This window comes from Lepisosteus oculatus, chromosome 3 (assembly GCF_040954835.1).
Source record: "Lepisosteus oculatus isolate fLepOcu1 chromosome 3, fLepOcu1.hap2, whole genome shotgun sequence".
NCBI lineage: Eukaryota > Metazoa > Chordata > Actinopteri > Semionotiformes > Lepisosteidae > Lepisosteus > Lepisosteus oculatus.
Window position 1 is genome coordinate 17,579,495 of NC_090698.1, and position 17,335 is coordinate 17,596,829.

At 37.9% G+C, this 17,335-nt stretch overlaps 1 protein-coding gene across 2 annotated transcripts in view; it reads right to left on the bottom strand.

Moving 5' to 3' along the window:
* The window catches only part of galt (galactose-1-phosphate uridylyltransferase), a 92,990-nt gene that overhangs the window by 65,560 nt on the left and 10,095 nt on the right, over nucleotides 1-17,335 (bottom strand). Inside the window, exons 5-7 of one of the 2 annotated variants that reach the window (XM_006627250.3) lie at nucleotides 15,327-15,456; nucleotides 14,252-14,308; nucleotides 1,209-1,331 (exon numbers count right to left, since the gene is read on the bottom strand). In XM_006627250.3, the coding sequence (XP_006627313.2) occupies nucleotides 1,209-1,331; nucleotides 14,252-14,308; nucleotides 15,327-15,456 (310 nt within the window). The remainder of the gene's footprint in view (nucleotides 1-1,208; nucleotides 1,332-14,251; nucleotides 14,309-15,326; nucleotides 15,457-17,335) is intronic. The other variant, XM_069186957.1, reaches the window with a different exon arrangement.

Sequence of the window (17,335 nt, forward strand, 5' to 3'; positions counted from 1 at the left end):
TTGACTTCTGTCTCCAGTTCTTCCAGTTCTGAAGATACAAGGAAACCCACAAAACCTACAAAGTTTTGTCCCTGTAGTACTGGAGTTGTGTAGCACCTCCTGCACAGCAGCTGATTTCAACTCATTTTTAAATGTCAGAAAACACATGAGGGGGAGCATCAGAAGAACAGATTTAGGAAAACAAACGCTGTTCAGAGAAAGAGATATGGGTCTCAGTGGATAACACTTTGAAACATTTCAGCTTTGACACTCTACAGACTCTTCTCTGTAAGCTCACGACAATATCTAGACAATATCTAGATAGTGCATTGCTTGCAACCTTCTTTTGTGTAAATGCACATATACAGAATCTTGGTTTACAATTGAAATGTAATTTGTATATGGTATTTGCTTTTCTGCTTCTGTACCACTTGTACAAGAGCCTGTTTTTAATAAGAATGTACTGCTATGTATCGGTAGCCTTATTTCTATTCCTTCAGTTCTCCTGCACTTTAGCACCTTGTCACCATTATAGACCTCTTGTTAAGCAAGTAACATGTCTGGCATACAACGAGAAATAACATTTCTGCTTTTCCATTTGCACCTGGGAGACAGACGACAAACACTCCAAGTAACACCTATTCATTTTCACAAGTCAAAAAAACCTTCCGAAAGGATTCGGAATTACCACAGAGTTTTCTAATCAGGTCTCATTTGCATACTGTCCCCCCACTCCTCCTCTTGCAAATAGTGGCCAGGGTGATGCTGTTACTTAGAGGCAGAGGAATGTAAAAAAATTAAACTGCTGCTCCTGAGGACACATCATACCAAACTTGAACCCAAAATCTTTTCCTCTCTTTGCTAAGATAATGAACAAACCTAATTATCTTTGCTGACCAAAACATGGCCACAAATGAACTACAAGCGCCACCGTGCCAGCATAACATTGGGCACAAGCCCAGGAGGGAGGGAGCCACTGAACTCATTCACAGCAGCAGATTGAAGACAGAGCCTATTTCGAAGGTGCAAACCAGTTACGGACGCGGTTGAAATCAGTAAATCAATGCTGAAATGTGTTGAGAAAACTTCCTGTTAATGAAAAGGTGAGTGCCATGGTTCCATGCCCTCCTTTAAAACCTTTCAGTGCGTGCCCCGACAGATGATGCGTATGGCTTCAATATAACAACCACACAGATGACAAGAAGGCACCATGATTCCCACAGCAGTACCTGTCTTTGAGCCTCCTGCATGGAGTACTCCAGCAGCATCTGCACCCCATGCTTTTTGTAATAGTTCTTCTGGCAGCGATCCGACAGTCTTGGTTCACTGGGAAGAAAATCACTGGCCCACACCTAGAAAATAAAAAAATAACTTACAGTCCTTTCATTCAATCCATTAAGGACTGTGGGAACACTTAGGGAGTCTAAGGCTTGGCAGAAACAGGGGCCACGTCATTGTGCGGTCAAAAATAAAAACAGGATTTTTTTTTCCAGAAAAATCTGCCTATAAATCAATAATGATATACATTCCCACTCTGTGAATGGGTGCACGTGTATAAATATCTCCACCCACTGAGTTGGCTCTGGCTGGCTGTTCGCAAAACACAAATTGCCAAGAGAAAAGGCTTCAATTATGTGTCTTGACAAAGCAGTGCGTGAAATCTCTTTAACTTAATAAGCACTTTATTTATTTGTACTGCTGAATGGTACAAGACTGGAAAGCACTGGGCACGGCTCTAGCCACAAATAAGCTACAGCTTTGGGCAGCTGCAAGTGTTCTTACTCATGGTTCCTTCGCCTTTTCCCCTAAACCACATTCCATGGACACTTAATTGTGCTGAACTGTGTGGTTGCTTTGTGATTTGGTTCAAAGTCATATTTGGAATTTGGCTATGACCTCTAAAATGGTATTACCTGGATTAGATTAATATCTCAGAGACAGGTTCAAAAGAATGAAAAAAAACACTTTTATGTAAATATATTTTAATATTTTGGTCTTCATTTTTAACTACTTGGCGATATTTTAAATTCATTAGATGCAGTGGTTAAGCATCCCAAAACTGTGGGATGAGGTGGAACAATGTGGAATCTAGGATTCAGAGTCCTAGATGGACAGACACCTGCTTTTCCTGACTTTGAGGATGCCAAATAACCCCAAAACGTGATAGAATCCCACTATATTTCATAGTGACATGAGTGCTTGCTTGACATAAGCCTCTATGTTTTCACAGCAAACATAACACTGATCAGCACATCCAAATAGCTCAATTGATGTTTAATCTCACCATAATTTATGACAAAATATTTCTGAATAAAAAATATAATACTTATCAGAGGACGCATGCACATACCGTATCAGGGTAGAGGATTAAGAAATATCAGTTTCAGGATTTGATCCTGATTTGGTTAATTTGTAAGGAGCAAGTCTCATGTTTCTGTCTTTATGACTCTGAATCATCACCAACTGAAATATGACCACCAATAATAAGAAAAAAATAATCAAGTCACTCTCTCACTCATGCAGATTTTATTTTAAGTATCAAAGCCAACCATAAAAGGATTCCCAGTAAACCAATCAAAACATAAATAAGAATATGTGGAACCATCAACACAAATTTCTGTGAGCTATGCAAGACTAATGTTTAGTTTCTCAATAAATAATCTAGATTCCTTTCCTAAGGTAGAGAGCAGAGTTAACCACTGAAAAGCCCTGACATTACTTAATGGATGACAGTTTTCCTACCCTTTTCTCAGTAGGTGATTTATGGTCCACAGCAAGGCTACTCAAGCAAAAAATTACACTTGGAGCACTACGGCTCATCGGTCATACAAAGCAGTCATTTTAAACAGCACCTCCCTTTTATGTGCCTCAAAATTATTGAAAGTTCTTGACTCATCAAATGCTTGCTTACATAACCTTTTGAAAAAAAAAAGAACCTGCCTCTTTAATTTTCTGAGCCTTTCAAAGCAGAAGAGGTTAATTGTGTGTGATCATCTGCAAGCGTTAAAAACAATCTTTCCATTATTTTGTGTTGAGTCGCTATATAATTACAGTATCACTAAACAGAGATGCCAAACAAAAACAAATTCTTATTTGTGCTCAAAATAAACTTCACAGTCATACTCCAAATATGCAAAGCCAAATTCAAGAAAAAAATCCACCCATAAGCAACATTAAATTTAAAAAATAAACAAGTTGAAAGAGTATCAAAATAAACAAGTTGAAAGGCATCTTCATTTTCAATTTCAGAGATAATAAAATCAAGCCACATCTTCAAATTATAAAAGCTAAAATTATGACTGTCCATCGTTTTAGTCATCTATGTTTGGTATGCTTTTTATTAGTCTTGTTTGTAGGAAGTATAAATTAAGCCAAATGTCCAATTTTTTAGCAGCTGAAGTACAGTGCACAATTTCCTCTCTAAGAGCATCTGGAACTAACCATATGTTTGTTCATGTTTGTTTCCCATTTCAAGGAAACAGTCCAGAATTTTTTAACTCAAAAGGACTAAGTGCAGAAAAGAATCTGTTTAAGAATCTAACTGCTTGACAGGCATTCTCAATAATAATACAGTAAGACACGCTGCCACAACAGGAAGTCATTTTGATTTTTGTGTAGATGGGAAATCCTAGGAAAAAGAATTCCTCTTTACACTAGATGCAAACACCTCCAAAAAAATTCTAGTTTTCAGGTCTCTTTAGGAGCATACTTTTTAAAAAATCAGTATTTTTAGAAAATACTGGTTGTTTCCCCCATTTAAAGGACAACTAAGTATTCTCAGCCCTAATCTCGTTCACAATCTACACATCAGCTGAGGTTTCATGACAAAAATTCTCCTCCAAAATGTGTTAAGCTACCCTTTTTTATTATACACCATGTTCCCAGGGTACAGACTTGCTGTCTGGGTTCACTGTGCTTTTTGTCTAGTTTGTAGTGAAATACTGGAACTGCAGTGGTCTGCCAGCTGCGTACTGCCCCATCAAAATTCTTAAAAAGCCAGTTATGCCGGCATCACTCTACACAACTTTTCCTACGATTTTCAGTCGTAACCTTGTTTTACATAATAGTAAGGAAATCACTGCGAGTTGTAGAGGGTCGCAGCGTGCGCCACTTGTGTCACTTGTGTAGTGTGACACCCCCAGCGACTCAGTCATAGTGCTCTTAATAGCTCCTGTGACTCTCTGTGACTCGCTACGATAAAATCAAACTGGTTTGATTTTCTCGTAGCAAGTCGCAAGTCATAGGGGTGGGCAGTGAGCCAGATGTGCTCTTGTGAGATAATGTGCCCGTTATATTACACGTTATAGCACAGTACTAACATTGATTTTAAAGGTGTTTTATATTTTTAACTGTGTCTTATTTTTGTAAATGTGTATATTTATAAACAAGAATTATTTTTAATTTTTGAAGATGTTTATACGTGGAATACAATGCCTGTGTTACATTTTCAAGATGTTTACCTGCCTGTTCTCCATGTTGTTTGTTTACTTTCGTCTGGTGCTCCTCCTCTTATGAGGCGACCTCGCCGCACTTTTGCCGCGCAATACGAGATTTGGAACCATGATGAAAAGACGCGAGGGGATCGTGTAATTAGTCACCCCCTGCAATTCCAAGTCGTATAATTTGACACCCTCTAGGACAGAAAAGGCAGCGAGATTCAGCAACTGCAGTCATTAAATTTGACATGCTCTCCGAGACTCATTCTGAGTTCTGTCTTTACTGTATAAGCAAATGGAAAGCTTCTCTCTAAGACAAATGTGACCTGTGAGTCTTCATGGATTTAGCATTTTAGGAGCTCTAAAACGGAAATTCAGGATTGGCTGTACAACATTTTAAGTCAGTTTCTTTCTTTGTATCTAGTTCTGTGTGTTTCATTGTGCAATAAGAAAATCAAGGGTAACAACAAAGTGCATCTCCTATATATCTTATGTTTAATCTCTTTTGTGGAAAGCCCGCATGTTGCATTCCACAAAAAAACAGAAAAAGCTGTGTGAATAAAAAAAATAAATATCCTGTTTGTTGCTGTTGTCGTTTTCCTTGGTAAGAACCTGTACTGAAAAATATTTCTCTTCCAAAAGTGACAAGGCAATTACAACTCCTCACATGGTTGACCCGATCACCTTATTCTTCTGTACCGCACACAAAAAAAAACTACACGCCTGAAAAAAAATGAGAGTAAGAATAAAAATGTAGAATAAGAAAAACAGCTTTATGCTGACGGCTACCTGAAAAGCTTATCTAGAAAGGCCTTGGCCATTTCCAAGATGAATTCAAATATCAGGAGCCATAATGGCACTGCAAATCATCATAAATAGTTAACCATCTGTAACATTCAAACAGAAATCTGGCAGAAATAATAAAATTGCAGCGGTGTACAATACATCTTTGGTTCAATATAATAATATAAAAAAACTACTCCTTCCACTACTGGCAAAACCAATAAAGACTTAAGTTTAAAACAAAACCATTGATTTGTTTTTTTTCTTGCTGTAGAATGAATCTAGATTTAAACACACATTTACCAATGTTCAGATGCCAATGAATTATTCTCATTGACACTAACAAGAGCAATAATAAATTTAACAAGCTCTACTGGTGGTGTAGTGGTTAGCATTACTGCTTTGCACTGCTGGGGTCTTGGGTTCAATTCCTGGGGTGCTAGCTGCACCTACTGCATACTGAGATGGGCTCTGGCTCCCCTGCAACCCTGTATTGGGTAAAGTGGATGGGAAATGGAAGGACAAAATGCACCATGTGTTCACAAGGGCAGTATACTGTATGTACATACACAAGCGGTATAGTGTTTCTAAGATCAGATCATTAATAACGATACGACACAATATCCTTCCTTCACACATATAGCTGCAGTACATCTCTTCTAATGAGATGTGAGTGACTGATGAACACACTACTTACAAAACTAGAAAATTCACATACGTCTTGAGTAAAGGTCATGAAAGCATATGCTAGCTAGATTTTTTAAATACATTCTTACACTGATTTTCAACGTTTCAAGAGCTAAACTTTCTTTCCATTCTCTGAATTTTCATCAGATAAACTTTTTGCTGTACCATTCTACATTGCGTAATGCTTTCAGAGGATGTGTTGCAATTCAGCAATTTAAGCAATTAAAGTTTTTTACTTAATTAATCAAATACAGTAACTGTCTAGGACTACAATTTTCTGGGTAGCAGCTTCATCCAACTAATTTTCGCTGTTGTGTTTATAACTTTGAGTGGTTTTAAGGTTCATTTTTTTGCCTTTCAGACCATTTAACATTTTTATTTTATCTTAATGTACTCCCAATTGGATTGATATGCTTTTCCTTTTGCATTCAAGTAATTTAACAAATGATTCACTTCTCTAAAAAGAGAAGAGTTGTCTTTTCCTGACAAAAATCTTTTCATAAACCATCCAACAGCAGCTATATCAACCTGAAAATCACAACTGGCAACCCACTGAAACTAAGCAGGTGTGTGCCTGACCTAGATGGGAGACCTCCTGGGAGAGGTCACTGCTGGAAGAGGTCTTAGTAGGGCCAGTAGGGGGCTGTGTGGGTCCTAATGCCAGAGTATAGTGACGGGGACACTATAGTGTAAAAAGGAGCCGTCCTTCAGATGAGACATAAAACCGAGATCCTGACTCTCTGTGGTCATTAAAAATCCCTAGGCATTTCTCAATAAGAGTAAGGGTTGTTACCCCAGTGACGTGGTCAAATTTCCAATCATGGCCTGCTAATAATCCCCATCTATTAATTGGCTTCTTCACTCTTCACTACTGATAGCTGATGTGTGGTGAGTTCACTGGTGCACTATGGCTGCTGTCGCATCACCCAGGGAGGACAGCACATTGGTGGTGGTGGAGGGAAGCCCCCATTACCTGTAAAGTGCTTTGAGTAAAGTGTGCAGAAAAGTGCTGTATAAGTGTCAGGAATTATCATTATCTGTCACATTCATGTTGTTATTCATTAAATGTGACACACTGCCTATTAGTTTTACTAAACAAGGTGTCAGTCTGCTGATAATGTTGCCTGACAAACAAACTTTATCAGGAGATAGTCTCCTGATAAATAAACTTAAGACACTTTAAAAATGTTTTCTGTCAACAAAGAACACATCCACATTGTAATTACATAAACATCAGGATTCACAATGTATCTTTTTATTCAATTTTAAAAAAACATGCACTTTGTGCTTCTCACCTTGAAAAGCTTTATACAGTATTTCCTCAGCAGCTGACTGAAATGATCGCTTAAATAAATCCTACCACTTACTCCTTGAATCATATTCCTGTCACCCAGCTGCAAAATTTACAAATCACTGTCCCATTCTCACTCTTATCATCAATGAATCATTAAGGTCTGGACTTTTTCCTCTGGCCCTTGCAGCTATTGTCCCACTATTAAAAAAGCAGATTTTACATTCCAGCCTGCTCAGTCATTGTGGGCCAATATCTAATGTAGTATTTTTGGCAAAAGCTCTACAACAGGTGGTTGCTGTTTACTTACAAGGTCACTTATCTGCAAATAAGCTGCATGAGCCTCTTCAGTCTGGGTTCAGATCAAGGCACAGTACAGAAACACTCCTGTTAGGGTTTTTAATGATCTGCTGATGATGGACTGACTCTGGATTTGATCCATTCTTGTCCTGCTGGACATGTGCTGACTTTGTTACTGCTGATCAGATCATCTTGCTGAACAGATTTGAAGCAGTTGTTGCTTTGGTTTAAATCTTATCCAAATGAGAGAAAACAAATTGTTCAAAACAGTTGTTGCTGCCCCTCTACAAAGCTGGTCTCATGTGGCATCCTCCAAGGTTCTGTTCACAACTCTTCAGTAGCTGCATTTTACTATTGTTTACATTCCTCACAGGTATGTGTTAACGTTTCTTTTCTACGCATACTTCACTGAAACGTATTACCATGTCCTTTTGAAACATGACGTTAATCAAACACTTTCTGCCTAGTCACACTGTTTAGATGGTGTAAAGAATTAAATGCAACCAACATTTTTGCATTCAATTTCTGAAAACACTGGGGTTAAGTTAATTGGCTCTCCTTATCATTTCCACAAATGTGTCAACCATATTTTGATTGATGATCCCCAGAATCACTCCAAATACTCCGATCGAGAATCTTGGTTTATTTTGGGGGTTTGATTTCATCTTCATAACACTGTCCATGTCTGTGCGCATCTCTCCCAGTCTGATGCAGAAAAGTCAGTGCCTGCTTTTGTCTTTGCTGGGTGTGGTTATTGTAATGGAATGTTTTCTAGTGTTTCAAAGAATCCAGAGTCCAGAATTCAGCTGCTTGGATTTTAACCAAAATTAGCCTGTTGCATGAGCAGCATTTCACCTGTTTTATCCTCCTTCAAAATACTGCTATTCATCTTTAAGGCAGTAAGCTTAGAATGGTTTGGCTTGTAACTCCATCAGTGACCTGTTAACACCATATACTGTACTATGAACAGTCCTAAAAACATTTAAAATGATACCAATAATATCACAAAACTTTCTTTCATTATTACTGAAAAACAGCTGGAAGTGTTATGTGATTTACATTGTTTACAAAAAAGGTTTCCTGCAGGAGCATAATTCTGTTCAACAGAAAGTGTCATTATCTGTGGCAACATTTTCCATGCAGCTGTTTTCCACAGTGAAACATATTATATATATATTATATAATATATATATATTGCAGTTCTCTGTTGATATGAGTCCATCATATTAAATCGTGTCTTAAAATTGCTGCAGCAAAAAACGTACTGTATTTTCCTGTTGCATTGAGATATTTGGATGTGGATGTAAAGAAAGGCTTTTCATTACCGGGACACTTACTAGTTTTGTTCTGGCAAGAGACATTTCTTTACATAAATGAAGTACTTTTTTTTGTTTTAAATTTCATATGTAGTCACTTTAAGATAAAGATGATTACTAAACTGTGCCATACAATTACAGAAAGAATGCATATTCATCCAGCTTTCTTCTCAACTGTATCTCATTGAGTATCCCACAGGGTTTTAATCTTGATGCCTCTTACCAGGTAGTGTTTACACAGTTGTAAGTGAATTACAACCTCCATTTTAAACTTGACCCACAATAAACACTGAAAGAAGCACATTTTGTTTCCCTAAAGAGGAAGTGTATGAGTGTGGGGAGTAAAAATGGCATAAGAAAAGTATTCAGCACTCCAGCTTCAGCAGTGATGTGAAATAGCAGAAACGTTAGGTAGCCAGACCTTTTTTCTGCTCTGCTGCATCTTGAGGAAATGCCAAGACATTCAAGATTATTATCACACATATTATGCCTACACGCCAACTCCCCTTTGTAATACACCAACCTGAGCAGCTCACAGCAATGGAGTAGCTCTTTTAATATTTTGGCTGCCTGCACATAATAATAATGTCTGTGCCTGGAGTGATTACAGAAACTTTTACGGCCTCTCAGAAATGCTTAAACCAGGCATTAAGGGAGCTGCTGCAGACCCTTCCTGTAAGTGCTGTCCTGCCTTGCCGAAACAACAAAAGAGATGTCTTAAAAGTAAAAAAAAATTTCCAACAGGGGGCACTTTTTAAAAGCTTGATATTAAAAAAAGTACTTGCACTGAGCTTTCTAATAACCCAAAGGAAAATGAACAGCAGGGATGCCAAGCATAAATGTTTCCACTTTCATTCATTATGATCATATTGTACTGGCACCTTCCAAGATGATTTTTCTTTATGCTATTACACCACAGCAGGATCTATTGCTTGCCCTGTGTGCAGCTTATTGACTCCCGTTAAGAAACCAATTGCTACCTGGAGGCAGAGTATCAAACTCCCATCACTCACATCTTAATATTCCAAAAGCCCTGCCGCCTGTCATTCACACACAGGGGGGCCCTACAGTAACAACCCTATCAGAATGGCAAATGAACAGACACACCAGTGACAGAACCCATTAGGAAACCCGAGGCGCCATCTTTTACTTGTCAGCACACAGGAATAAAAAAAGAAAGACATTTCCATGCTGAGTGAAAGGATATAACACAAAACCCTCCGAATGACAACTATGTCAATCAAGAACAGAGGGGAAGTGCTTGCAGTACTTGGAAGAGATAAAGTAGATTAGATTCTTTTTTTTTATTCTGTTTCTCTTTTATCCCATAGCACTTGAACAGGGCAGGGGGAGAGAGCTGAGGAGTACTCATGTTTAACAAGCTTCAGCCTGGGGCAGAAGTCCAGAGCCTGAATCCAGGAGACACACCTGCACCATGTTACCACAGCTTTTCTCCAGATGTATCTGAGCTGGCCCTGTCTGGTAGGGCCTGACCTGCAGCCTGTATTCACTGTAGCTCTAATCAGCGATACCTTCAGATGCATAGGTTTGCGTCTCAGAGTGCAAAGCCCATACTTGTAACCAGTATGTATGCCATCTGAATGCAGAAATAAACCTATGCTAACAGCCAAAACATTGTGTTCCCTTTCTTCTCTTTTCAGCATGGAATCAACTTTTACTTGTTCCTTTGCATTTCTTGTGTGGTCATTAAATGAGCCTCCATACGAATGGACCATGACATAAATATAGGAACATTAAGGTAGACAAGACAAGAATAGAGAACATCATCTTATCACTAATTATCATCATCATCAAAGGTGTGCTGTGGAAGAGCTCTTCTTTTGAACCAGACGTGGAACCAGATTCTTTCCAGATAACATCCTTTATTGTAGTATTCACAAACTAAAAAAACTATTTGATTTATATATTGGTAGAATAGGGAAATTGGTTCATTTACAGTATGTGCATCCACATTTTAGAGATGGAGATTTAGTTCTGGTTAAGGCTCATATGAGAACAAAGGTTGCTCTCTATTTGACCCATTAAAGTGCCTGTGATAGGGCGGAATTTTGGATTTTCAATGTCAATAGAAAACAGAACTCTGAAACCTTCTGAATGTACATACATGTCTACAGTATAACGATTGTATATGTCGTATAATTGTAAACTTTTGTCTGTCTACGTTTGGGTCTAATTCTAATCTATGTTTGGGTCCAATTATTACTCTCTTATCAAACTGAGCTAGAGAAAATGCCACATGACATGCTGTAATCCCAGACTTAAGGTTATGGAATTATTCATCTTTAATATTGATTTAATAACCTCTCTATTTTATAATTTATCAAAAGGATTTAAAACAATACAAAATCAATAAATCCTAAAAAGTAATAAAAGCAAAGCTCATGAAAGATGTAGCCAGTTTCACAGCTCTTCTCCTGTTTTTATTGCTTGTAGTCATAGCATAATCTGAAGTGTTTACATATTGTATTCAGTCAACCTACGATTTACTTGATTTGAGCTACAGGTACAATGTCTGTGGAAACACTGCATTCTGTTTGCTATGGAGGCTGCACCCAGACTGATATCACCCCTGGCACTTTTCCACCCTCCGTTCAGCTCACATCAGTAAGGTGCCCTTGCCAATAGCATCAATATCTTCAGTTTTAAGACCTAAACAGGTAATGGTGGCATTATTGGAAAACTGGCAGATTTGGGCTTGTTTAGTGGCTTTATGTTCACAGTGTTACATGAGATATGCTCTGTGCTGAAGGCGAAAGAGCTTTTGAAGCATAGGCAAAGGAAAAATAGAGGTTGAATATCTACTCAGCAATGCATGGTAGAGGAGAAAATTAGGGAAAGAAATGGGTTGCTGTCATATTCATTTGAAGCTTGGTAATATCGGGAGACACATTCACCCTGTGTCTGCAAATTAAAATTAAGGAACAAAACAACAGTGCACTAGATACAGATTTTTGACCTCCTCTGTACAGTTTTCATAAAGCTAAATGTCATTGCATGTTGTCACTCACAGCATAGAGCTGTGTCTTTGCTGTGGCAGTTGACTGCACAGTGCTCACGACACAGACTGAAAACCACTGAAACGGCATATAATGCTTGGGCAACAGCCAGAGAACCATGTTTAGAAATGCACTTCTTAAAATGCTAAATTCAAATTAGTCCTAAAAGTAATGGTTTTAATACATGTTACAGACTTTACCATTTTCCTTGCTTCAAAATAACTATTGGAAAAAAAAAGTTTTTTGTCATAATTTGGTTTCAGTGAATTTTATTTTGGTCGGGCTTCTTCACCAATATTACAAAGGTGAAAGGAATATAAGAGCAGGTGTCATTGTATAGGGTGAGGGCAGAGCTTGCGTCAGAAATAACGCATGTGACATGACTGTTCCGCCACCTAGTGGGCCTTCCTGGTATGGCAACCATTTGGAAAACGAGCATTGAATTTCCCTGCAGGGGACCCTGACTTTTTATAGCCCGGGGGATGTGTTTGCTCCAGTGGTAATAATAAGTGTCTAGTAGTTAAAATGGAGCAGTAAAAACAAAGACCCACCACACCATTTGCTGTAAAAGATAAAGACATTATTTACAAGGTCCAGTCTAAGCAGTTCATCCCTAGTGCCCTTGTCAGGGGATCTGATTGCACGTGTAGGTGGAGTTCACATGTTTTGCCCCCAGGTGTTCAAAATCATTTCAAAACCAGAGTGGCATCTCAGGAGCATGTCACATAGCTAGATCCCCAGCTAAGTGGCTGAAGAACTTGGTAAGGCTTGCACCATCATCCCTCACCAAAAAACAATAGCTGTCACTTTTTATTTTTATTTTATTTAGAACTACACAACTGAATATTACATGTCTTATGTAAACTCAGCAAAATTAGATTTGGGCTGAATGTTGACAGCCTAGAAGTAAAACATTTATTGGACATATTTCTTCCGCAATTCTATTAAGGTACAGTATTGCATATTGTTTCAAAAAGGTATGCATCAAAGATGTACAGTATCTTCTAAGTTTACTGAATGTTCAATAATAATGTGAAGATGTCCAAGCAAATTAATTAATACTCAAGCTGCCAGAACCTACAGTATATCTTAGTTTTCTTGTTTTGTCACTTTCAGGTGTCATTTTTGAGCTCATGTTTCAGAGTTTCTTGAAAAATGCAGACTGTGGCCCAAGTTTCCAGCTTACTTCCCAGAGTATCACCAACATCTTTGGTTTGCGTATTTCTAAATTATTAAAACCTGAGGTCAAAACTTAAAAATTAAACATATTAAAGAGCATCTGAGAACAAACATGGATAAGAAGACATAGGTAATGATGGTTTACGTCACTGAGGAATAGCATTAGACCTGTAAAGGCCATTTAAAATGAAGATTTTACAATCTACAATTTATTATCCATTCTTCTAAATATTTGATGTCTTAACAGGTCAGTTCTGTTTGCATCAATTGTTCCAATTAATTGTAACCTGCTCTACTTTACATTTGCAGCAAAATAACTTCCCTACAAATTTGTCACAAAAAATATGGAAATGAGGCTCCAAATAGCACCAATGAATACTACATTAATATTTCAGTCCAGAAAGGTGCAACCAAGGACAATGAAGCAGAAAACACAATATATTCTCACAGCAGAAACTCAGACAAATATAAACTGAAAAAATATCCATGCTCATGTTCTAATGAGGCTGAAAATCTCATTTGAGCTATCCCACTATCTCTCCTATTATGTATGTTTTATAGACTTACATAATTCTGGATTCAAAAAGATAAACATCTTGAAAATGTATTAGGTAAAACAAAAAGCTAAAGGTTTAATAGACTTCTTTTTGCACTGTTTTAGTCACACATTCAGGTGTCATTTATTCCTACATAAGATGACGTAACCCTTTACTTTTGCAACTGACAGTCATTTGTTACCATTATTTCCACACGTCTGCTCAGAGAAATGAAGTAAAGACACATACAGCACATCCTCCAAAAGATTCACCTTCTTTATACCTGCTTCCTTTTGCAATAACAGAACAGAAAAGCCCATATTTTCTGATGTGCAATAGGCAAAGGATTCTTCAGATCACTCCACTTCACTCAGCTCAACTCAAGTGGTACTCAGTCAGTTATGTGCTGCCCGTGGGCTCTGCCAACTGCAGAGGGCTTAGTGTCACACCCTGATTCGAACTAGTAATCTCCTGGCCGAGGATTGTGAAGAAACGTACAAATAAAACATTATATAACATCTATGTGACTATAATGAACAAATGTGCTTAACAAAAAAATACACATCCCGAAGTACTAAACTGGTAAATTACTAATTTGACATTAATCATATTGAAGTCTGAAGAAAGTGGACTGAGTGAAAAACACAAAACAAATTTGTTTTTAACAATGTCCTCAGGTTTACAAAACACAAACATGTGTTTGTATAAATTCATTCATCCAGCTCACCTGACAGTGTGGGTGTGGATTGGAACAGCCCATCATTGCACCCTTATTTTCAAAAATCTGCAAGACAAAGGTGGATTGCAATGTTACCTAGAATCAGAAATTATCAATTTTCAAACTGCAGTATTCTGCTCCAGACTGGACCTTCAGAATCCTAGCCTCATAACTCAGTGTTCTACCTGAGATTCAACCAAAATGAACATAACTGTACTATTCATTTCCTTAACAGGAACATTTGTTTCTGCTAAGAATGTACAGATTTCAAGTTTCTGACCAAAATGTGTGTTTAATTTGAAATGTCCAAAAGTTGTTTTCCAACATTCTTATTTAATTTTTTTTTTCTCCAACCAGCATTCAATCATTTATTTTTAAATCAACATTGGCTTACAGTGCATAGGGAAAATTCAAAAGCCGCACACAATTCTAAAAAATTGAATCTTTATGTGTAATGTACGGAATATTCAAATTATTGTATTAAGATCAGAAGATTTTCAATGCTACATGGTGATAAAACATAGCTCTGAGACTCCTACTCCAGTTTTACAACAGCAGAGAGAGGAGCTGTAAAATAGAGAGCTCGTATTTTCAGAGGAGTGCATGCCTTGGTATCCAGCTGATCCAATTAATTCAGAAGAGTAATTACACTATGTTATCAGTTAGTGTCACTTCAGACAACACAGCATGAAGGATTATGAATCAGATTATGAGGAATTTCGACGCAACACCTTTTGAAGGTAAAAAGTCATGCCTTTCTAAGTTACAATTGGGTATTTTTAAGAACAAGCACACAAAAGAGATTAAATTTGCCATACAAATTACTTTCTTCTGTCTTATCTTAATAAGACCCTTGTGGCCATCTATGAACCTACAGTATGGCATTCTTGTGGCATAAAAGTAAAAAATACCTTTTTAGTTAATGTATACGAGTTCTGAGACGTTCCAATGAAGTTGACCAGAAGAGAACACAGAGATATCAACTCTTTGCAAATTAGCTGCATAAGAGCAAAAATAATCCTACTTACTGCCACAGTTAGCTACCTATTTATGCTGCAATTCTCAATTTTGTTTCAGCATTTACCTGCACCCAGGGATATGTGGCTCCCAGTTCCACTGTCAGCTCTGTCCACTTGTGAATCACAGCCTTGATCTCACTGACCTGCATCAGAGGCAGGGTGATGTCTGACCAGGGGTGGAAGCACATCACTTTACTACAAAACAAAAACGACATGCTTGTCAGGGTGCAGTACTCCAAAGAGAAAGACATGCACAGCATTGCAACAGCAGTCTATCTACTGTAAGTAGTTTTGCGTTATATTTTATGTTTTTCATGACCTCCTCTAATTTGTAACCTTTCTTATGTTCTAATAAAGTAAATGTCCTCCCCCATTTGCCCAACAGGCAGAAAGAACTGAAACTTTTTGTCTTGAAGAGAGAAGAACACGAGAGGACATGATTGAAATATTCAAAACCCTCAAAGGCACTGACAAAGTCAGGTCAGTGGCCTTCTTTAGAACCACCAATGCAATACAAACCAGGGGACACAAGTAGAAATTCAAGTGACATGCATTTAAGACTGAGAACAAAGGCATATCTTTATATTTCTCGACACAAAGAGCTGTAGGGTGTATGGAAAAACTACCCAGCCAAATAGGGGAAGCTGACTCCCTGGTTGGAGAGCCACAGAATACTGAGCTACTAGTGATTGAACAGCCAATCGCCTTCTCTCATTGGTGACCAGTCCCAGACTGACAGTGCAATTTCAGATACACCTTCCAGTATTCAGAGCACAGCTTTGTAAAAGAGGTGAGGTCTTCAAAACATGTTCATGTTAAATGAGAACGAGCCAAAGTGAAGGGTGTGGCTGCTGAAAGTGATTGTACAATGCTTACATGCTGGGGAAGGGAGTACACAGAATTCAATGTTCTGCTGTGATGCAGCACATTTTTCCCATGTTACCTGTCTGATTCATCAATACAATAAATTCAAAATTCTGAACGTGGGGAAATGGGAGGAGTAAGTATATGAGTGTTGCACACAACATTTATCCACTGCTCTTTTCAAAATGTCCTTCTGTTTTTATTAGAATAGGAATAGAACTTAAACAAGAATCATCTCGCATATACAATATGTGGAATAGGTTCATAGCAGACTGAATTTCCTCCACCTTTATCATTTGGGTGGAGAAAAAACGGTTTTAAATGTGTTTTATATCATCTTTCCAGAAGTAATTTTAACTGACCTTTATAAACCATTTTCCCTAGATACCCCTGTAATCTATCTCTTTCTATGAACACTATTTCTGGACAGTTTCTCTATTTCCTTAACAGCTGTAGAATGCTTTGAAATATACATCTTCTTAGCTCATAAAGTCTTAAGATCCTTATATACAATTTTGAAAGCTGTTCTTTACATTACACTGCCACCTGGTGGTTATAAAACATATAGGGAGAAATCACACCTTTTTTTCTTAGGTTCTGTAAAATAAGATTTATCTATCCTTCCATGATGTAGTAATTGCAATCTACTGTAGTCAAACAAATGTCTCATCAATCATAATCCATATGTAATCTGGGTGTCTCAAATACATTTTAGTATCTCTGTGTTATGTGCTGTGTGTAATCAATCTTAATTTGTAACAAGAATACCACGCTTCTTGTTCATTTTATGACATGATGACAGTTAAATCCATCCATCCATTTTCTAACCACTTTATCCTTGACAGGGTCTGGGGGAAACAGGAGCCTATCCCAGCAAGCAAGACAGGATACATCATGGACAGGATTACTACCCACCGCAGGCACATACAGACACAAGCATGCACACATTCACATTGAGGGCAATTTCCCCAGAAGCCAGTTAATCTACCAGCATGTCTTCTGAGTGTAAGAGGAATCCCACAGAAACACAGAGAGAACATACAAACTCCACATAGATAGAGCCCCAAGTCCAGAATTGAACCCAGGGTCCCAGCGCTGTAAAGCAGCACTGCTTACCACTGTGCCACCATGCTGCCTACACTTATAATTGTATCTTATTAAAAGAACCTCAGTAATGACAGTTATTACAAAGCAATAACTTATCTCTTCT